Here is a 23,430-nt window from a genome sequence, read left to right as displayed (position 1 = left end):
TTGTTAAGGAAATTTTAATGGGTACAATTTGGTTGATTTTTCAAAGGTAAATGTGCTTTTTTATAGGGAAACTAAAAATACAGTGCTATAATTGATTAGTAGATTTGTCAACATAAAATGCCTTCATGTTGAAAAATAAGATAGATTTTTCATAGTAAAATGCCTTGATAGGAAAATACTTGGAAGTTACAATGTTAAGATAAAATTTAAAAGTATTAATGTTGTAACAAAAAGAAAACTAAAAAGTGCAGTGCTATAATTGGGTTGATTTTTCAAAGGAAATATGCTTATAATAAGAAATTACTTAAATAAAAAAAAAAAGAAACCGATAAAACCATCAAACCCTCACTATGATAGACATTTCAACTATCAAAAACAATTACAAATAGATAAAACCAAAATATTAAAAGATTCTTCTATGTATAAAATGAAGAACATGATGAAAAACAAGAAACTCAATGACCTTAATTTTCAAGTAGGAAAGAATTATATAAGGGAACAAAATCCTTTGAAAAGATCCATCAAAGAAGAATCAAGAACAAGGCAATTGACAGATGAAAAAACAAAATATGATAAACAAAGACACGAGTTGAATAGACAGATGAAAGTTAAGGTCATTAAGCAAATGAAAATATATTAACATGGGATAAAATAAGAATGGACAAACCAGACACAAACTGCAATTTACCACAAATTAAGCATCGATTGACAAGAGCTAACTTTCAGTATTTTGCTCCGCTATATATAGCACACCTGTATAATAAATAAATTAGATTTTATTAATTAAGATTCATAATGAAAATCTAAAGGCGATGTAAGAGAAGTAGGTGAATAAGAAAGGATAAACCATCTCAATTACAAATTTACCACCACACACAAGTTAACAAAAACAGAATATTTGGATGCATAAACCTGTTGCCACCATAGAAACTGTAGAAAAAGAATGAGATTCTCTTTAGATTAAAAATCAAAAGGTTAATATAATAATCTACACAGCTATGAACCGAGTGTCTGAATAGAGAGTTGATGAGAAGTAAATATGAGTAAAACATACCTGCATTTAGTCATCATAGCAACTATAAAGACTGTATAAAAACAAAGACACTTCAATATCATCATCATGCCTAAGCTTATCAATCTCATGTAACTTATAAACAACATAAACATGCTAACAGAGGTAGACATAGAATGGGTAGAGAAGTTTGTATGGATAAAATGTCGTATACATAAGGCATGTTTCCTTTTTAGACTGAATAAACTGTCTAAATGAGACTAAATGACAATTTTACCCTCAATTTCCGACAAATTAATAGATATTCAACATTGTAACAAAAGACAGATATGTAAAGTGTTAGTGTCTTAATACATTAAGTTAAGTTGATTCATTCTGTCTGGGTTAAACTAAAAAAGAAACAGTCATATATAGCTGTCCGGATTGAGTAGTTAAACCATTAGGCTCATTAAGTCAAAACATAAAAATAATTGAGTTTAAAAAAATAAAATTGGTACACATTCAAGAGAAGTGAACAATTTCCATCTCCAAATAAGAAGGCAAATATACTACAGCATAGCTCATGTGCAACTACATAAACAAGGTCATTGACAGAACTCAAAAGGGGAAAAAAATAAAGTGGAAACTAGTAAAAACTATAAAAAGGTGAGAACATAAAAGCTTATAGAGGGACCCGAAAAAGAAGGGTAAAACAAATGAACTTATACTCGAATGAAAAGGTTAATTACACCGTTATAAAAAGGTTAATAATCTAAATATGAGTAGAAAATCACCATCCATAGCTTGAAATAACTAAATATGAGTAGAAAATTTTGATACGATCTTAAGATTCATAATCAAAAGGTTAATAATCTAGATTGCAATTTAGCAACATACAGGAGTTGACAAGAGCTGAATCTGAGTGAGTAAACATACATGCATTTTGTGTCACCATCAAAACTGTAGAAAAAAGATGACATGATCTTAATATTAATATCAAAAGGTTAATAATATAGTTTTTAATTAGATACAGAATGCTGAAAGCTCACTATACTTTTATTTTTAGGATGCTTCATAAAACAAATAAACAACGTAAAAAGCTGCTTAATTTGTCGTTAAGGAAAACCAGAAGAAAGTCATAATCAGAGTTGAACTTCCTCATTACAGTAAAATATTAAAAAGATGAAAGGATTTCGAAGAAAGTAAATCGCTTTGACTGATATAACCAGTCCCCTTTAACTGCAAACTAGTAAAAACTACAAATCAGAGAATTAATATTTTTGAATAGAAAGTAAAACTCATAGAAGTGACAATGATATCCCTTTATCTTTCAAACCACAACAGAATACATTAATTAAAAGCTTAGCCAACAAAATAAAAAGATGAAGAATACCCGAAAAGTGGTACCTAAACACATGAAAATAGTCTACATGAAGGACATATTCAGACTATTAGCCAAGTTGTTTTGGACATAATGTCCTGTAAATAGCCTGGAAAGCCCATACCATTAGAGATTAGAAAGATTCAACCAACAAATATGAGCAAGATAGAAAAGACCAAAACATGAAACATGTTGAAATAAGAAAAAACAAACGTTAAGAGAGTTGATTTAACATCAATAAAGTTGATTCCTAATAAGAAATACGATACAGTTCATGAGAAGTATAAATGGAAGTCTGGATCATTCGATTCAAAGTTCATTGTTATGAGTTCATGTACAGAAGAATTAGTAAAAATACAAAAAATGTGGCAAAATAGTCATTTACATGGATTTAACAGATATCTCAGTTGCAATTTAACACCATTTATGAGTTGACAAGAACCAAATCAGACTAAATATATGTGCATTAAGTGAGCTACTATAGAAATTGTAGAAAAAAAAAACTCAGATGATCTTACGATTCATAATTAAAAGTTGAATAATCAAGATTTCAAGAACATAATGATGGAAGTTCACTAGTCTGCAATACATAGATAGGATGCCTATAGATATGAAAAGATCAGGTGAAAAGAAGAGACAACCAGCTAAAATGAAATTCACCACTGTGCAAGAGTTGACAAGAACATAATCTGTGCATGAGCAATCTTTAGATTTACAATCAAAAGGTAAATAATCTAGATTTCACCACAAAATTTGAACTATCTAAAATGCTCCATTGTTAAGGAAAAGCAAAAGAAACTCCTCGATTATGATACAATATTAAAAAAAAAAAAAAAGGAGTTCCAAAAAAATAAAATTGGTACACATTCAATAGAAGTGAACAACTGCAAATATACAACTGCATAGCTCATGTATAACAACATAAAAAAGGTCATGGAAAGAGCTCAAAAAGGGAAAATAATAAACTGGAAACTAGTAAAAACTATAAATAGGTGAGCACATAAATCTTCATAGAGAGACCCGAAAAAAGAAGGGAAAACAAGTGAACTTAAGGTCAAATCAAAAGGTCACTAATAAGAAAGGACAACCTAACTCAGTTGTAATTTACCAGCATGCAAGAGTTGACAAGAACTGAATCTAAGCAAACAGATGTACATTTGGTGTGTCATCATAGAAACTATAGAAAAAATATGAGAGGATCTTAGATTCCAAGAACAGAATCATTACACTGCAATAAAAGAGAGAAAGAAAGAACTAAAATCAGACACCTACTTGAATGGAATATCCACATTTAGAAAACATCTCACCAAAATGTAAGAGAACTCTCATGCTTATGCTCCCCAACTATCTATCAACTGGAAACCCAAAAAAGGAAACACATTGAAGAAAAACAAATGTTATATAAGTGATACCCATATCCCTTTATCAAATCCCCCTCCCTATGATACACATATCTGAATTCTGATAGTTAAAATGAAATTGCATGACCCCAAAAAGTTAGAAGGAGAAAACCCCCAAAAATTCACTAAGTCATTATGTCCAGATTAAACTATGTTAAGTGTTAGTGTCTTAATACATTAAGTTAGTTTTTTTTGGGCTTTACCTGTAAAGTCATTCTGTCCAGATTAAACTAAAAAAACAGTCATATATAGCTGTCCAAATTAAGTTAAAAAGGAAACAATCATAACCAAATTAAGTGCTTAACCCATTAAGCCAAAAAGAAACACTAAATATACATTCCATAGCATGAATATGGTACAGAACACACAAACAGTTGTAAAAAACATAGAGTCGAAGAAAGAAATTCCTGACCATAAGAGCTTCATTTGCAAAGTCGAGCAATAAAGTTAAGAAAGATCAAGAACGTGACAATCGACAAACCAAAATAATTGCAATTTGATAAAACCAAAAGATTCTAAGATTATCTCTGTTCTAAATGAAGAACATGATGAAAGCTCAACCATGAATTAGTGCCACCATAACAGCTGTAGAAAAAAGACCAGATGATTTCAAAATAGTCATGATCAATTAAGCAAAAATAAATTTATTCTTAATTATTTAGAATCGTGAAAGTTCATTATACTACTAATATGAGGGAGATAAGTCAGTGGCCCTCTGTGTAGACAAGAGACACAACTTAAAAAGAAAATCAAACCATCTGTGAAACAAAAATGGGAACATTCATGTAAACAGAACTACATCTTAAGATTCACTATCAAAAGGTTGTTTATAATCTCAGATTTCAAAAACAGAATCATTACATTGCAATAATTAAAAAAAAGGATACATTTAGTGCTAATTATACTAAGAGAGAGAGAGAGAGAGAGAGAGAGTTGACATTAGGCACCCACTTGAAAATATAAACATGTGGATACACTTAGTGCCAAATATTCTTCAAAGTTCATTGTTGTGAGTTTCTTGTCCATTTTTAGTAAAAATATAAACATGAAGGCAAAATAGTCATTCTACATGGATTTAACAGCTAACTTATATTAAAAAAAAAAATGAAACTACAACAATCAAATATACAAGAAAATTCATTTTTGGTCAATATTCGAAAACAAAGTGCAAACTAGAGGTTGGAAAATGAAAGTAGTCAATCAAAAAGGATCATTAAGGTGAAAATGAGCTATAAAATAAGCTAAGACATTAAATATATTTTTATAATTATATAAGAGAGGTTTTTAATGTATTAAGAAAGCAATTTAGAATTTGGATGAAAGCAAACCAGCTGCTTTGGGCTTTTGAAAGTCATATTATCCTCATCCTGCTCTGAGTTAAATCTACAGTAACAAGGATCCATAAAAACTAGCATAAGATTAAGGGCTTAAAAGCTGTAAAATAGAAAGGGAAAAGTTAATCACACTGCAATGCTGTAATTGGGTTGATTTTTCAAAAGAAAATGACTTGATATAGTAAAATATGATAACCAAGGAATTCAAAAACCCTAATTTTCAAAAATCAAAACCCTTCAAAAGAAGAATCAAGAACAAGACAACTGACAGATGAAGAAACAAAATATGAAAAACACAGACATGGGTTGAAGAGACATGAATCATTTCATGGGCTAGCTTCCTACCTAACGAACAAATCAAAAAGGTTATTGAACAAATAAAAACATATTAATATGAAAAAACTAGATTACCTTTCATTAAAAAAAATGTAAAATCTATAAGATAGGATGCACATGAACATGAATAAAGGGGGTGAATAATAAGAATAAACAGACCAGACAAACAGCAATCTACCACAAAGCAAAGGTTGACAAGAACTGGCTTTCAGTAAACATATATATTGCAAATGTATAAATAAATTAGATGTGATTAAGATTCATAATGAAAAGGTTAACAAAAGAAAAAAGTCATTAACTAAAGAAATCTCAAGAGGATGGAAGAGAAGTAGGTGAATAAAAAAGGACAAACCATCTATCTCAATTGCAATTTTCCACCATTCATTCACGAGATGCTCTTAAGATTATAAATCAAAAGTTTAATATAATAATAATCTATACACTGCTATGAATTGAGTGTCTGAATAAAGAGTTGATGAGAACTAAATATTTATATGAGTAAACAAACATGCACGCATTTAGTCATCTCTCATGTATGTATGATAATACAAAGTACAAACAAACAGTCAAGAAGCCAGTGTATAAAAACAAGATTATGTTATGCCAATGCGGAAGCTAAAGCAAAACTTAGGAAGAATATAAACCTCTACTCCAAGTTGAAGATAAAAGTCAAGAAGAAGGCACTTTAACATACTTACACTAAAGCCTTATTAAAACAAAACATTAGACCTTACACTTAGTTTTAATAATTAAATGAAAAGCTAGCATTATGTGCCCCTTAAATTCTAGCATTATGTCCTCCTGAATATTTAAGAAAAATTGCATTGCTCTTGACTCTTGAGGTACAATGAATAAATCTGAAATCACCAACTATGAGGCACAGAAACTAACAATGCTGATTGATGTATTATTATTTATTATAAATTATCAAAAGGAAGAGGAAAGAGCAAACACCCTAAACCACACCACATTAATTAAGGTTGTATAACAAGAAACAAAAACTGGAATTCAAGATCATATTAATGCATAAACAAAGAGAGAAAAAGAAATTCATTATCAGTATTATCAATGATCAAAAGGAAGAGGACTGTAAAAACACAATAATGTTCAAGTAAATAGCTAAATGCTTTCATGAATTGAACTTGTGTATTGTAGCATCTTACTTTCATTTCCTTCAATTATAACTTCATAACATTGTATTTTCAGTTTTATTTCTTATTAAAGCTTTGTCTTACGAAAAAACTACCCAGTTATACATCGTCATTTATTGCATTTATCATAAGATAAAGAAGTGTCTCTTTCATCCAAGTCTACTAATGAAATGTGACACCATCTTCCGTGAAGTAAAAAAAGAAGAAAAAACAGTTTTCGCCATGAAACGTACCGGCTATAGTAGTTTTGTCAAGACTTTTGAGTTAAAAAAACACATTTTAAAAAGTATAGACATTCCTTTATACTGAGAAATTCATATGTAGATGGAATACCAGATATGGAAATCAAAAACTTTAATAGTAACAAAAAGAGGTAAAATAATTTTTTTAAAATATGGGCTTATTATATAGGTTTTATGAAACTTATCTTGATGTTAAAACTTTATCATTTTGTGGGACAAAAAAGACAATAAAGTCTACCTACAATTCCAACTATTGAGGGATATTCCCAAACCAAACTTTGAACCACAAATATAAACATAAATAAGAAACATCACTCAAATCAAACACTACCATTCAAAAGAAATTTCTTATAATTAAAAACATCAATACCTCTCAACCTTGCATTTTTTCTATATACATAATAACATGTGCTCCCCAGTGTGTTGCTCCTTTCAAATTATTCTTCATGAGAAGCTTACAAATAACCTATTAGAGAAAAAAAGTTAAAACAAAAAGACAGATTCTTGAAATTCAACATACCAATCAGGCAATGGGCTAAAAGCATGACTTTCAGGAGTCATTAAAGCACCTCCTTATACACACTTTGAGTAAACCCACAAATCATCATTCACATAAACACCATTATATTCATATAATCATGTAACCTACAGTTCCTGATTCATAGACTATAAGCAGAAACACACAAACAAAACACACAAACAGAGTAAAATGAACAATATTAACAATCTGTAGTCGATTCCTCTGAGATCATACAGATAACTGATTTTAATGGTTCTTAAAAATTTAGAGTACAAGTCCCAAGTTAGGTTAAAAGAAGAGGGAAATTGCTAATTCCACAACCAGAGAAAAAGTATGAATAAAACATTTGGCACCACCATATCAACAACAGAAAAAAGATGAGATGATCTTAAGATTCATAATAAATTAAGCTTTCATAAATTTATTCTCAGTTATATAGAATGGTAAAAGTTCATTACATATACTAACATAGGATAGTAAAGCCATTTGAATAAGCCCTCTCTCTCTCTCTTGACATGAGACACAAACAAGCTAATTTAAAAGAAAATGAAGGATAAACATGTGTGAAAGAAATGGGACAAAGGTTAATAATGGGGAAAAAAAAGTCATGAACTAAAGAAAAAGACCCCAGGCATCTGAAGATGATGGAAAGAGAAATAGGTGAATAAGAAAGGACAAACATGCATTTGTTGCCACCATAGAAACTGTAGAACAAGAATAAGATGATTCTAAGATTCAAAACTAAAAGGTTGTTTGTTTTTTGCCAAAAGGTCTTTTTGACCTCTTATGTCTGTGGGAGGAAAGACATTTGTGAAAAAGACTGTTTGCTTTTCAGAAGACAAAGGATATAAAAAGGTCTTTTTGACATCTTTTTCCGGAAGACAAAAAAAATAGCTTCTAACTTTGGAAGATATGTTTTAAGTTCTAATCCTAATTTAATATTTCTTTTTCCACCTATTTTAAGATTCAAAACTAAAATTTGAATAATCTACAGACACTGCTATGAACCGAGTGTCTGAATAGAAGTAAATATGAGTAAAACATAGCTGCATTTAGTCATCATAGCAACCTATATAAAAAGCTCAGATGATCTTAAGATTCAATAAGAGAATCAGTACACTGCAATAAAAGAGAGAAAGAGAGAGCTGAAATCAGACACATCCACATTGAGAAAATATCCCACCATAATGGAAGGAGAAGTCTCATGCTTGTGCTCCACAACTTTCAACCAGAAACCCAAAAAAGCAAAACACATAAAGACCATTATAGAAAAGAAGATGCATCATCATTAGATTTAGTCAGACTCCCATCTGTCTCCTGTAAGGTATATATCCACATACAGAGATCCATAGCTTCAAATAACTAAATATGAGTAGAAAATTTTGATATGATCTTAAGATTCATAACTGTAGAAAAAAGATGACATGATCTTAATATATATTAATATCAAAAGGAAAAGGTTAATGATATTGTTTTTAATTATATATAGAATGGTGAAGGCTCACTCACTAAACTTATTTTTAGGATGCTTCACCAAACAATTAAACAATGTAAAAAGCTCTGTTAAACAAAGTTGAACTTTTCCTCATTACAATAAAAACTACAATCAGAGAATTAATATTTATGAACAGAAGTAAAACTCATATAAGTGACACTGATATCCCTTTATCTTTCAAATCACAACAGAATACATACATTAATTAAAAGTTTAGCCAACAAAATAAAAAGATGAATAATATATACCTGAAAGTGGTACCTAAACACATGAAAATAGTCTACAAGAGGGACATCATATTCAGGCTATTAGTCGAGTTGTTTTGAACATAATGTCCTTCCTGCAAATATGAGCAACATAGAAAAGACCAAAACATGAAACATGTTGAAATAAGGAAAAAGAAATGTTAAGAGAGTTGATTTAACATCAATCAAGTTGATTCCTAATAAGAAATACGATACAGTTCATGAGAAGTAAAATGGAAGTCTGGATCATTTGATTCAACGTTCATTGTTGTGAGTTCATGTACAGAAGAATTAGTAAAAATACAAAAATGTGGGCAAAATAATCATTTTACATGGATTTAACGGATATCTCAGTTGCAATTTAACATCATGTATGAGTTGACAAGAACCAAATCAGTGTAAATATGTGTGCATTAAGTAAGTGCTACAATAGTAATATTGTAATAAAAAGCTCAGATTCAAAATTAAAAGTTTAACAATCAAGATTTCAAAAACATAATGATGGAAGTTCACTAGTCTGCAATGAATAAATAGATAGGATGCCTAGGTGAAAAAAGAAAAGACAAACCAGCTAAAATGAAATTTACCACTGTGCAAGAGTTCACACTTTAGATTTACAATCAAAAGGTTGATGATATAGATTTCAAGCACAGAATGTTTGGATCTTTGGATCCATACATGCATTTGTTGCCACCATAGGAACTGTAGAAAAAGAATGAGATGCTCTTAATATTAAAATTCAAAAGGCTAACAATCTACACACACTGCTATGAATCGAGGGTCTGAATGAAGACTTGATGAGAACTAAATATGAGTAAAAAACATTTCGTCATCATAAGATTCAAAATAGAAACAGTCATGTATAGCTCTCCAGATTAAGTGCTTAACCCATTAAGCCAAAAAGAAACACTAAATATACATTCCATAGCATGAATATGGTACTAATTAAATAGTGTAGAACACACAAACAGTTGGAAAAAAAAAAAACCATAGCATCAAAGAAAGAAATTCCTGATCACACTACTCATGATTCATATAAGCATTAAACTGGAAACTAGTAAAAGCTACAAGTGACACTGATGTCCCTTTATCTTTTAAACAACAACAGAATACATTAAAAGCTAAGCCAACAAAATAAAGATAATTAATAACCTAAACACATGAAAATAGTCTACAAACATATATGAGCAACACAGAAAGAACTCGAAAAGGAAAAACATTTAACTGGAAACTATAAAAAGGTCACCACACAAAAGCTTGCATAATAAGGGAAAAGAAAGTGAACTTAAGTTCAAATCAGTAGTTAATAATTTAGACTTCATTACACACTGTTATAAACAGATAATCAAAATCTGAAACATGTAAAAATAGAGACGAAATATGACTGAATGAGATGATCTTAAGATTCACAATCAAAAGGTTGTTAATAATCTCAGATTTCAAGAACAGAATCATTACACTGCAATAAAAGAGAGAAAACATGCACATAAAGACCTTTATAGAAACAAAGACACTTCAAAATCATCATCATTAGTCAGCCTCCAATCTGTCTCCTGTAAGGTATATATAATATCCACAAAATAAACAGGTTAGTGGAGATAATCACTGAACCAATATCATTGAAGAAAAATAACTGTTATATATGTGACATCCCTTTATTTCTACTCCTACAACAAAGCACATAAAAATAACTTGGAATTGCTCATCTAGAGAAACCCAGAAAGAAAACACGTTTGTAGATGAACAAATTCAAAAAATAATATATTTACACGGAACAGATAACCCATCTAACAAAGCATTACGAAACAAGACAAATCTCTCAACTATGTCAGAAATATTCATCAAACCCTCCCTACGATAGAAGGGGAAAACCCTCAAAAAATTTATTCTGATTCATTCTATCTTCTTGTTCTTAATGATTGACCAAGAAACCCAAACAATGAACTTAAGAAGATTAAAGAGCAGGATCAATCGACTATCAAAAACTATTTCAAATAAACAAAACCAAAAGATTCAAAAGATTACCTATGTATAAAATGAAGAACATGATGAAAAACAAGAAACTGATCGATAACCAAGAAGTGGAAAACCCCCCAATTTTCAAGTAGGAAAAAATTGTATAAGAAACTGTTAGCCTTTCAAAATGAAAACCCTCGGAAAAAATCTGTCAAAGAAGAATCAAGAACAAGACAATCGACATAAGAGAAAATTAAAATATGCAAAATACAGACATACATGGGTACTTGAAGAGACTTATCATAGGTAGCTTGCTAATGCTGTTGGAGAAGAACGATCGAAGGGAGTGCAGATTCAGATTGATTACTGATATATGTAGTGTAGGTTTCTAAAGGCGGTTTATGTGGGCAACGGTAACATATTTTATTTCCTTATTTCGCGTATCCAACTAACGATTCTACTTCTTCATGGTTTTTAAGGCGAATCTAAAGATACCTAATTTAAAACCACTTTGACTTTAAGTAAACCTCAATCAATTTGATGGGATTTACGTGATCATTAGATATTAAATTTGGGAACAACAAAGTCCCCATCCCATCATCCAAATGAAGAATTTCAATTTCCTTTATGTTTTTTTATTTTACTCCCTTCAGTTCAGTTTAGATGTAAGTTTTAAATGATACATTTTTTTTCTAATATTTATATTACACTCTAATACTTAATTATTGATTTGAAATATATATATATATATATATATATATATATATATATATATATATATATATATATATATATAAATATATATTTATGTTCTTAATAAGTAACTCCTCATTAAGATCCCGTTAGAATTCCAAATACAGAGTGTCATTTTTTCTAATAAATTTGAGTTCTTAATAATTAGCAAAACACATTAATCTGTCGTTAAAACACAACCATAAATCTTGTTTTATCTGTTAGGCTTGGTTAAAATGTCAAAGACAAGTTAACTCTAGGGGCTTATGGGATAGGTTAGCTCACATTTCCGTGTTATAAAGAGTTATTATTGACGAGCTACAACAATTGCGCCGATTCTCATGTTCATTAATATGAAGTTTGTATCATCCAAAGAGAATTTTTAGTAACTTGTCAATTATTTTTACGCCCTACAACTTATAACAATAATTTTTAGTAACCCGCCAAGTACGAACCGACTAATGAACTATTATTATCGTCAAATGTTGATAAGGGTTCTATTATAATGTATTAGTAACATGTCAATTATTTTTACGCTCTACAATTGTTACACCCCGGGCGAGGCGGCAGAATATAAGGTTTGATTTGAAAATCAAATATAAATGTAAGGATATTTAATGAAAATAATATATTTTATTATTTTCAAAATTCATATTAACGATCGACCAGTTTATAACTTTATTAAAATGTTCCATCTTCATGACATATAACCCCAGTTTACGAATAGCAACTGACATATCATTTCAATTATCGTATTAATATGTGTGCCAATCATTCTATCCATAAAATGTAATATTATAATTTTATACCCCCAGTTTACGTTGAAGTTTTAGAAAAGACCCTAGATTTTATTAATTTAAATCTTAAACCCTTAAAACTTTATTAATTTTGAAAACTAACAAATAGAAACATATTATTTATTCATAAAAGTTGTATAATTAAAATGATCTCATGAATACATTTAGAGGAAGAGTAATAATGAATATTATTAAATATTAATAGAAAAAAGTTAATTTGTTAAATAAGAAATATAAACTATGAAACAATAACAAAAATAGAAGGGATAAAAATGAAAATTTGGTTACAATTTCTTTATATATATATATATATATATATATATATATATATATATATATATATATATATATATATATATATATATATATATATATATATATATATAGAGAGAGAGAGAGAGAGAGAGGACTGGTATTTCTTATATGTTAAACTGAAAGCGACTTGCAATGTCATTTTGAAAGTAACTTTCATTAAAAGCAAACATATCATATTTGTTATAAATACAAATTTTATTAAATGACAAGTTGGGAAGAATGGATGGGTGACACATATTATGAGGTATTTGTACTTAACCTTTATTATTATTATTATTATTATTATTATTATTATTATTATTATTATTATTATTATTATTATTATTAAATGTATGTCTTTCTCTTTGTTATGTTTAGAGAGATGATATTCATCCAATGGAGACAAATGAAGTAGATGAAAATAATAGCTTCAATGAAAGTAACTATTTTTTCGACGATACATCGCCATTCGAAACAGATATTCATTCAGTGGACACAAATGAAGCAGATGAAAATGAAAGTTTGAATGAAAGTCGTTTATTTCTTCGATGACACATCACCATTCAAAACAGATAAGGTATAAATTCATTAGTATGTTGTTACAGTAATGTAAGCATCGAGTGGATTTGTTAGCTATTGATAATAATATAATTGTCAGGTGTTCAATTCTCATCAAGAATTGATGAATTGGGTGCAAAATATGGCAATACTTTAGGTTATGTCATCATCATAAAAAATTCTAAACGTAACTTTAATGTTGTATTTCAATGTGACCGTTGAGGTACATACAAAAGTACACAAATCTCCAAAAAAAAAACAGGGACAAAAAAAATTGCCCATTTAGCCTACAGGGTAAATATTCGCCGGTAGATAATTCTTGGAAGATAAAAATGATATGTGAATTTCATAACCATGAGCCGTCATTATATTTAGTAGGTCATCCTTATCCACAACGGCTAACTGAATATGAATGTCAAATAGTGGAAGATTTGTTGAAAAAAATGTCAAACCAAAAGATATATTATCTGCACTAAAAAACCTAAATCCGAAAAATATATCTACTATCAAAACTATCTACAATGCAAACGAAAAACTTCGACGTAGGGAGAGAGAAGGTAAAACTCAAATGCAAGGTGTTATGGAATTTCTAGATCAAAATGGATATGTTTATTATAGTCGTGCAAATGTTTTGACAAATAAGTTAGAAGATTTATTCTTTACTCATCCAAGATCATTAGAAATATGGCGTGCATTTCCACATGTCTTGTTAATGGATGCAACATATAAGACAAACAAGTACGGGATGCCTCTATTGGAGATTGTTGGTGTAACTCCAACAAATATGACATTTTCCATTGCATTTGTGTACATGCATGAAGAAAAATAGTCCAACTATGTTTGGGCTTTAGACTGTCTAAAATCGGTAATGGAAGGATGTATGTTGCCAAGTGTTATTGTGACTGATAGACAAATGGCTCTCATGAACGCATATGTTATTATATTTCCAGATGCTAAAGGATTACTTTGCAGATGGCATATAAATAACAATATCATGAAGAAATGCAAATCATGTTGGGATGTTCTTTATACGTCAAGGACGAGGTTGGTTAACTCTAAAACAAAGGAAGCATACAACAAGAATTTGGCACCAGTTGAAAAATTTACGAATAATAATATGTTATGATTCATTACATCAACTGAAATTTGTTTATTTATTTCAGATGCATTTTCTTATCTAAACAAAACATGGTTGACACCACACAAAGAAAAGTTTGTGTCTGTATGGACCGATAAGTTTCTTAACTTTGGCAACCACACAACTAATAGAGCTGAAAGTCAACATGCCAAGTTAAAAAGATACGTCGAAACATCGCGATCGCCTAATCATTGAAGCATATTGCTGATGTTGTTGAGTCACAATACACAGGTATAAAAGCGAGTCTTGCGCATAACAAAATTTTGATTGTACATCAGTACTACGAAATACCATATCTAAAACCATTGTGTCGTTTCGTTTCAATTTATGCACTTGATATCATTTTCAAAGAATATGAGCGGTCCAAAGAATTTGGATTTGTTTATGAAAATTGTGGATGTCAAGTACATACAAGTTACGGGCTGCCATGTGCGCAGAACAAGCTATATTTGTTAAAAAAAAGGTCATTATGTACTGCTTCATTCAGTCGATAAGTTTTGGAAGAAACTTGATTTATTAGAATGCAAATCGTTAGAAGATGACAATTTGGGTTGTACAGTTGAGGTAAATATGTTTAATGCTCATTACGAAAAACAATCAAGACCTGTTAAGTTAAGTTTAGCAAGGAAGTTACTAAACTTAATCACGCCGTCAACAACTTCAGTTTTTGAACTTGCTACTCACAAAAATACTCGTGGGCGCCCCTCCTTAAAGAAGAAACTTTTCAAGAAAAACCATATTGATTTAAACCAGGACCCACCAACTCAAGATCCACCACCTCAAGATCAACCGACTCAAGCGCCACCAACTCAGTATCCGTCTCGACGTAGCATTTCTACTTATACGCCTGATTATTTGCGGTCTAATTTGTTTGATCTAAACCAGGAACCGGATAGGCACAGTACTTACTCGTTCCGAGAACCTCCAATGTTCAACTCAACTTTTAATCAGGAACAATCGATGCATAACTCGTACTTCAACCAAGAACCAGTAATGTATAATTCAGATCCACTTATGAATGAAATTTCGTATGAATTTCATCCATATGTCACAAACATACAAAACATGAGGGGAGATGGAAATTGTGGATTTCGTGCAATAACTGCATGTCTCGGTTAGTGTGAAGATAATCAGCGTCAAATCCGCTTAGATTTACAGAATGAGTTGTTAGCACACCCAACTGAGTACGCATAGATTTTTTATTTCGATTTAAACACCAACATCACTCATTGAATTTCAATGGATCATGTTTCGCACCAAAAGATCGTTGGTTGATTATGTCGGTTACTAGCTTTCTCATTGCTAACAAGTATAGTGTAATAGTTATTTTTTGTAAGCTAAGATAGTCCATCAACATGTTTTCCACTATGGCTTTGTCCCCAAGACATCTCAACTCATAGAGCTGTTGTTATTGCTCTTGTTAGAGGTGATCATAATGTGAAGGTTGATTTACATGAAGCATATCTAATGCCTACTATTTTGCCACTTTGGCGTCACAAAAGATCATCACAGTCTGCTAGATGGGAAATTGTTTATGCTGCTCGCCTGAATTCCTACATTTCTCCATTTGCAACACACGGTAATTGTAACAATTCTACAGTTATAATATCTGATAATTAATAAAATCAAGTTTATGTTTTGTTGTTTATAATTATTAAGATCTCTATAAATAAAAAAAATGTTTTTTTTGATTTAGCAAACTTATATATGTGCGATTCTGATGTTTCTAATATATATATATATATATATATATATATATATATATATATATATATATATATATATATATATATATATATATATAAACTAAAGTTGTAAAGTATAAGGTTTAATCTAAAAATCAGAATAAGCACAAGGACATTTAATATAAATTTGAAAAGTAACATCTTTATTAATTTACAATAACGGTCGTTGCCCAAGTACACTTTAATATATATTTTAATATAAAAAATATCAATTCTTAACTGACATATATCAACTCAATCAATTGTTTCGTGTATTTGGAATCTGGTTCGTGCATTTAGAATCACCCTTATCAAATACATATATCGTATATTTTATTAATAAAATAATGTTTTTCCTAAAAGTAATGGGTTTACAAACTCACAAGTTCTTCATAGAAATAATATTTTATTAATATCATTAAAATGCAGGGATGAATAGTAACCCGTTATATTTATGTGTTACTGTTGCAAGCTTATGACTTAAGGTGAGTACACTTACCTTGGAACACTTGTCCCCACAATAAGTATCCTACTTTTGTTTCTCTTTTTTGTGCTATGTTATACGTATGTATATTATTTGGAAATATATGATTCGTTTTCTCGTTATGATAGTTTATTATTCGGGGACATCCTTTTTGAATGAAGGACATGTTTTGAGAAATTGATTTTTTTGGGGACGCGCGCGCACGCAGGGGGGGGGGGGGGGGGGGTTAAACTTATCCTTTAGTATTATAAATACAATTGCCCTTTTTGGTTTTCATTATGAGTTACTGGGAGTGCATATCCCTTATTATTGGTTTTGTGTTTTGAAACTATCTAACATATACTTGATTGCTAGTTGCCCATATGGGATTATTTGTATAGTCATGAAATTATATTTTCAAAAATGCTTTTGGTTGATACAAATCTAAAAGTTCTTATTTTGATAAAAGAGATTTTGGCATCTTACTTGTTGCATACATGCATATCATACTAGGATGAATGTAACTTTGTGGTCCCGGGTACCCAATGGATAGTTGTTGTTTGTGAGTAGATTTCTATATAATCCTCACATACACGAGTAAAGGGTCGCTACCCCTCGTGTGGCCTAAGTTGAATGACCCTAGTGCCTTGTTGTGGGTGTGATGGCGACTCAGCAATTTCAATTGTTGTGTGTTCTTCACACTCGTCCATCATTATTTTGTTGCCGGATGTGAGTACAAAAGTTGTTAGTATGTCATGAGTTTTTCGCATCCAACGATTGTTGTGAGTTTGACTTTGAGATAGACTTGGGTTGTGATAGTTGAATGCATTGCATCAACCATTCAGGCCGTTTCTTCTTGAAACTATATATTTGGAAAAGTATCAAGTTTTTTACACTTTATTATTGATCAGATAATCGTTTCCGGGTGTTTTGTAACTCATATGAGTAATTATTGGATCTATATGATCTTGTTTGAGTTCGGATTAGTGAGAAGCTTTTATTTGATGCACATTTACGTTGTATTGTTTATTCACTTGTAGAGTTATATGAGACTTGTCATAAATGACAATGTATTGTGACTTATGTAATATTTTACCCTTAAGCTAACTTTAGATGCTGATTTTGTTATTTTGAGAAGGTACGAGTTTATACATTGGTGTATGAACTAAAGTGTTCATTCATACAATGTCCATAATGTCTAACCCTGGGATCGTACTCACTAGGCTCCATATAACCTAACCCACTTGTTGATAATAATTTTGTAGGTTAGTATATAGATGTTGTCAGAAACTTACGAGACTCATAAGCTTTGAATATCTAAAAGACCTTTGGTTTGTAATGTTTTCTCAAACCTTGTTTTGATATCTATTGTGGCACTCTCAAAAGAAATGTTTTCATTAAACCACTAAATGTTTGGAAATTTTAATTGGGATCGTTATCCGCGTTTGAACCATGTAAAATATTTGAATTAAACTTTGGGATCGTTTTTCCACAAACTAAAACTTTGAAATTATTATGAAAGATTTTATTAATCACTATTTCAAATAGGCCCATATGACGGGTGTTATATTTTTCTTCCCCCGCTAGATCGCCACTCATCTCCTCTAGAAAACTCCAACATAAGGACCGTCAAATCAAAAACCTTGGAGAACGTCGTTCCTTGTAAACCTTTTTCTTCTGGATTTTGATTCCCCAACCAAAGTAAAATCACAATTCTGATGGAGTTGATGAGGTTTTGATTTTTAGAACTCAGTTTTTGGTAGGGGTTTCATTTTCAAAAATCGTGTTTGGTGGGAGTTTGATTTCTCACTCCCTATCCAACTACCCTCTTATAATATGTCATAACAAATTTAATAATATAAAATGCCTAAAATGCCATTAATCCCTTGCACTAATAAGATTCTCTTCATTTGTTGATTTCCTAAACTGCACCCTATCTAAAATAATGTGGGTGAAGAGGGTGTATAGCACCAAGCATTCCAATACTTTGAGCTTGGCTCGAAAATATACTAACGTAGCTCGAGCTCGACTCGAACCAAGTCGATTTCGAGTAATTTTCAAGTCGGTCACGGTTATCTCACGAGTTGGTTCGACTCAGTTATAACCCTTAGCTCATAATATACTCCTAAAAACGTTTTCCGTGAAGTTAATAGGAATGATATTTGAAAGTAACTTCTTATAAATACAAAATGAAGAATAAAATATATACACAAAAAAGTTATACACTTTGGTTACCACACACATATTCCTCATATCAAAAGCCCAGTTGATGCCAAGGAATCATGCTGACCAAGACCAACCATTAGAGATGAACGAGATATCTCCTCCACTTTTCCCTCTTTTACAGAAAAAACACGTTCCGCCATTAAAACAGTTTCCAAACGATGAGCAATCACAATCACCTACACACATACATCATGATCATACACACCACCAATCATTCACCTATCTATATATATTTACTTAATACAAAAAGTCCCATTAAGTCATTTATCAAGACATCACTTATTTGCATAGACTTACAGTACGAGTTTTCATTAATCTCTGCAATGCTTGTCTCACCAACATCTCTGACCTCGTATCCAAACCAGAAGTTGCTTCATCAAGAACAAGAATAGAAGGATTCTGATACAGACCCCGAGCAATAGCTACTCTGCATTTCAAATTTATTCATTCATTTGCTTATTATATTCATAGCATCTTATTTTCACTTCAACCAATTGTAGATTTTTCAAAGTAAAAAAGAAATGAAAGTAGGTTGCTATTTCCTACTTACCTTTGCCTTTGGCCTCCACTCAAAAGTGAGCCTCTAGGCCCGATATTTGTTGCATATCCTTGAGAGAGTGTTTCAATGAACTCATCTGCATTTGCAATTTCTGCTGCATTCTTCACTCTTTCCATATCGATTTTACTCATCAAATCTCTATACCCAATATTTTCCGCAATTGTCCCTGAAAACAGTGTCTGATAGATACCAATTCATTTGTTATATAGTAACAATTTTTATAGTCATTTTGCACAAATATAATTAAAATTTAATTTTCTGGTACTTACAGTGTCCTGAGTGACCAAACCAACATGTGTCCTTAAACTTCCCAAAGAGATCTTTCGAATGTCATGGTTATCAATGAGAATACGACCTATAATCAACAATATTTCACCATTAATAATAACTAAAAAAAATTAACGAGTTTTTAGAGGGTTTTTGATTTTTACCACATAGAGGATCATAGAGGCGAAGAAGCAACTTTACAAGGGTTGTCTTTCCTCCTCCTGAAGGCCCAACAAGAGCAACGGTTTCTCCAGCTTTGATATGAAGATCCAACTTGTTCAATATGAGAGGCATATTCAGATTATCACCATATCTGAATGAGACTTCATTGAATTTTATCTCTCCTGCAACAGACTCTAAATCAACTTCATTTATGTCCTCAATAACCTATTATGCACATCACATGTCATATAAGATTGTTTGTAAATTTATGTAATTAATAATTCAAGCTCATAAAGCTCAAGACTTACCTTGGGCTTAAAACTCGATAGCTGAAACAAGCGTTCAATGGCAGGCTCTCCTTGTTTTAGCTCATTGTATGCTTTTCCCACATCCTGCATGGTTTTCTTAAACTCAGACTCATAATTTTTTTAGACAAACTCCTCAAGGCTGAATTCTCCATTATAATAAAGAGAATTATTAGCACCATAAAGACAGAAGTTGTGTTCAAATTGCAAATAGAAGTTGAATGGGGTTCCTGGATAATGATTTCTTCATACAATCTAAAATCGATTTATATTCCACAGATGAGTAGCATTGTAAATAAGTAAATATGTAAGCATCATAAATCATAATGGAAGTAAAGTATGAATATGAAATAAGAAAAAGGTAAGAGAAGAACCTGAATTGGCTCAATCAATAAAACCAATGATGTTATGAACGAAACCACATTAGACAAATCACTTGAGGTCACCAATGAGCCAACAAAAATCAGAAGTAGAGCCCCACAAAACGTTACTTGTACAATATGAGGAATCAAGGCCTTTATTCTCTTCTTATTTAAACGTTCATATAGGTCAGCATTAGCAAGTTTCTTGAACCTCATACACTCATTGTGTTCTGCATTGTTTGCCTTCACAAAGAGGATTGATGGGAGTACCTAAACCAAATCAATATTTAGAATTACCATACATATATTTATATCAGATAAAGTAGTAGTAGTTACTTGACTCCATGAAAAGCATACCTCATTCAGATAAGCCGAGATAGCAGCAATGCTGAAATTTGCTTTATTTGATGTTTCGCGAAGCTCTTCACCAAAATAGGCATTTACAAAGGCCATCAATGGTATCACCTTCAAACATTTCAAACAACCTTCAATTTCATTTTGCAAATTAGGTGATACTGTAACAACAAACAAAGAGAATCTTTTGCAGTTTTACTTACCAAGGCAGAAACTAAGGACAAAACAGGGCTAATAACCAGCATCTGAGTTGCCATTGCTAATAGCTGCAGTGTACTGGGTACAATGGTCTACAATACAGAAACAACAAGAAGAAGAAAAGAGTACACTTTCAAAAATGGAGAAAGCAGTCGAGCACACAATCGCATAAATATCAAGAAATAGAAAAGAAATACTGACATTCAATAGAGCGTAGATGGTATCAGCTACATCTGAAGCCTCGGCAGTAATCCTGTAAGCAACATCTCCCACTGACTTCCCAGAACCACCTTCAAAGAACCCTAAATCTCTCTGCAAAACCCTCTCAAACACATAAACCCTCATCTTATACACCGACCGAAGCGACGCCTCCCAAAGTAAAGACTGCTGCAAGTAATTAGAAATCAACCGAACCAAAAACAAAACCCCAATCAGCACACCCTCCTGCCTCAAACCTTCGACATTCATCACGGCAGAGAATTTCCCTACTTTGGGTACGATGGTCGATAACGAATAAACCGAAACGGCGCTGCATATCCAACCCTTGACAATCGTTTTCCATTCCGATTGGACGTAGGGCTTAACCGAATCGAGTGAAGTAGGGAGCTTGAGTGAACAAGATATAGAATTGAATTTGAAGGGTTTAAGATGATCACGGTTCGTAAAGGGTGATTTGCGGGTACTGATCAAATTTAATCGATTCAATTCTCTCTGTTTGAATTTGAGCAACGAAGATGATGGTGGAATTAGAAGAATCATCGGCAAAGACTAAAAACGGTTTGGGTGTTCCCGCCGGAAAACTGCTAAAAGTAACGGATGTTACTTTATTTTCCGAATATCTAGTTTTTAGATCATTTTAAAGCCTCAAAGAAATAACAATATTTCCTTAATCCTATATAGTGTGCTACTACTTCAACTTCACGATACAAAAAATTATTAGTTTAGACGCAGTATAAGATTTATTTGTGTCATTCATTCTTTGGCATTTGAAAGGAGCGGTGTTGATAAGAGAGAGGCAGAGGGGAGAAAAGAACAATAGGTTGGGGGTTGGAAATTAAAAAAAAAAAAAAAGGAAAAATTGTAATAAAATCCGTATACAATTAAGTTCTTTATATATATATATATATATATATATATATATATATATATATATATATATATATATATATATATATATATATATATATATATTATTATTATTATTCAATTAAGTCTCAAATACTGGTAATCGTACTTAATTTAATCATTTGACATGGTAACAGGTCATCAACTTTCAAAAATTACATTTTTGGCCTAGATTTCAAAATATATTAAAAATTTGGTCCAAATTTTACACTTTTGACCCAGATTTTAAATTTTGTTACAAATTTAGTCCAAATTTTACTTTTTTTGCCCAAATTTTATAATTTTATTATAAATTCATCCTAACTTTAGTATTTTTTACAACTTTTTCTCTCAAAAAATTGTTTATAATATGTTTTTTCTTTATAAAATCATATTTATACAAAAAAACGTATTTTCACATAAAAATCTTATATTTTCTATATAAAAACTTTTTTTAAAAACTTTTTTTGTATATGAAATATCTAGTTTTAAAAATATGTATTTATTAAGTATATAAATATATACAAATTCGTTTTTATTAAAAATATATACAAAAACGTATTTTACAAAAAAAAAAAAAAGATATAAAAACAACTATCGCCTTTATATATATATATATATATATATATATATATATATATATATATATATATATATATATATATATATATATGCACACAAATAGGTGTGTATCTATATTTTTTTTTATAAAAACGTGTTTGAATAATTTTTTATATAATACGTGTTTGTATATATTTTATAAAAAATGTGTCTGAATAATTTTTTATATAATACGTGTTTGTATATATTTTCTAAAATCGTGTTTGTATACATTTTATAAAAACGTGTCTGAAAAAGTTGCATACATTTTTTTGTAAAATATGTTTTTGTATACATTTTTTATAAAACAGATTTGTATATATTTATATACTTAATAAATACCTATTTTTATAACTAGATATTTCATATACAAAAAACTTTTTAAAAAAAGTTTTATATAGAAAATATAAGATTTTTATGTGAAAATACGTTTTTTTTTGTATAAATATGATTTATAAAGAAAAAACATATTAGAAATAATTCTTTGAGAAAAAAAGTTGTAAAAAAAAAAACTAAAGTTAGGATGAATTCATAAT

The 23,430-nt window shown here is 30.5% G+C and overlaps 2 protein-coding genes and 1 long non-coding RNA gene across 3 annotated transcripts; 1 reads left to right on the top strand and 2 right to left on the bottom strand.

The window, feature by feature from the left end:
• Positions 1–6,820: 6,820 nt before the first annotated feature.
• Positions 6,821–9,808, bottom strand: LOC122198159 (uncharacterized). The gene is made up of 3 exons (XR_006192036.1): positions 9,683–9,808; positions 9,099–9,190; positions 6,821–7,301 (listed from the first exon to the last, which is right to left on the bottom strand). It is a non-coding gene; the product is annotated as an uncharacterized LOC122198159 (long non-coding RNA).
• A 4,036-nt stretch (positions 9,809–13,844) lies between these two features.
• Positions 13,845–14,261, top strand: LOC128126138 (uncharacterized). The gene has a single exon (XM_052763886.1). It carries the CDS (start codon positions 13,845–13,847, stop codon positions 14,259–14,261), a length of 417 nt encoding a protein of 138 aa, XP_052619846.1.
• A 4,655-nt stretch (positions 14,262–18,916) lies between these two features.
• LOC111921021 (ABC transporter B family member 29, chloroplastic) lies at positions 18,917–22,231 on the bottom strand. The gene is made up of 10 exons (XM_023916588.3): positions 21,392–22,231; positions 21,196–21,282; positions 20,996–21,103; positions 20,651–20,908; positions 20,280–20,363; positions 19,974–20,196; positions 19,812–19,897; positions 19,534–19,721; positions 19,281–19,410; positions 18,917–19,159 (listed from the first exon to the last, which is right to left on the bottom strand). Exons 1-10 carry the CDS (start codon positions 21,947–21,949, stop codon positions 19,007–19,009), a joined length of 1,875 nt encoding a protein of 624 aa, XP_023772356.1. The 5' UTR covers positions 21,950–22,231; the 3' UTR covers positions 18,917–19,006.
• Positions 22,232–23,430: the final 1,199 nt, after the last annotated feature.

The sequence above is a fragment of the Lactuca sativa genome, chromosome 5, assembly GCF_002870075.4.
Source record: "Lactuca sativa cultivar Salinas chromosome 5, Lsat_Salinas_v11, whole genome shotgun sequence".
Classification (NCBI taxonomy): Eukaryota; Viridiplantae; Streptophyta; class Magnoliopsida; order Asterales; family Asteraceae; genus Lactuca; species Lactuca sativa.
The sequence above is the reverse complement of the archived record's forward strand: the minus strand, read 5'-3'. Positions and strand labels throughout refer to the sequence as shown.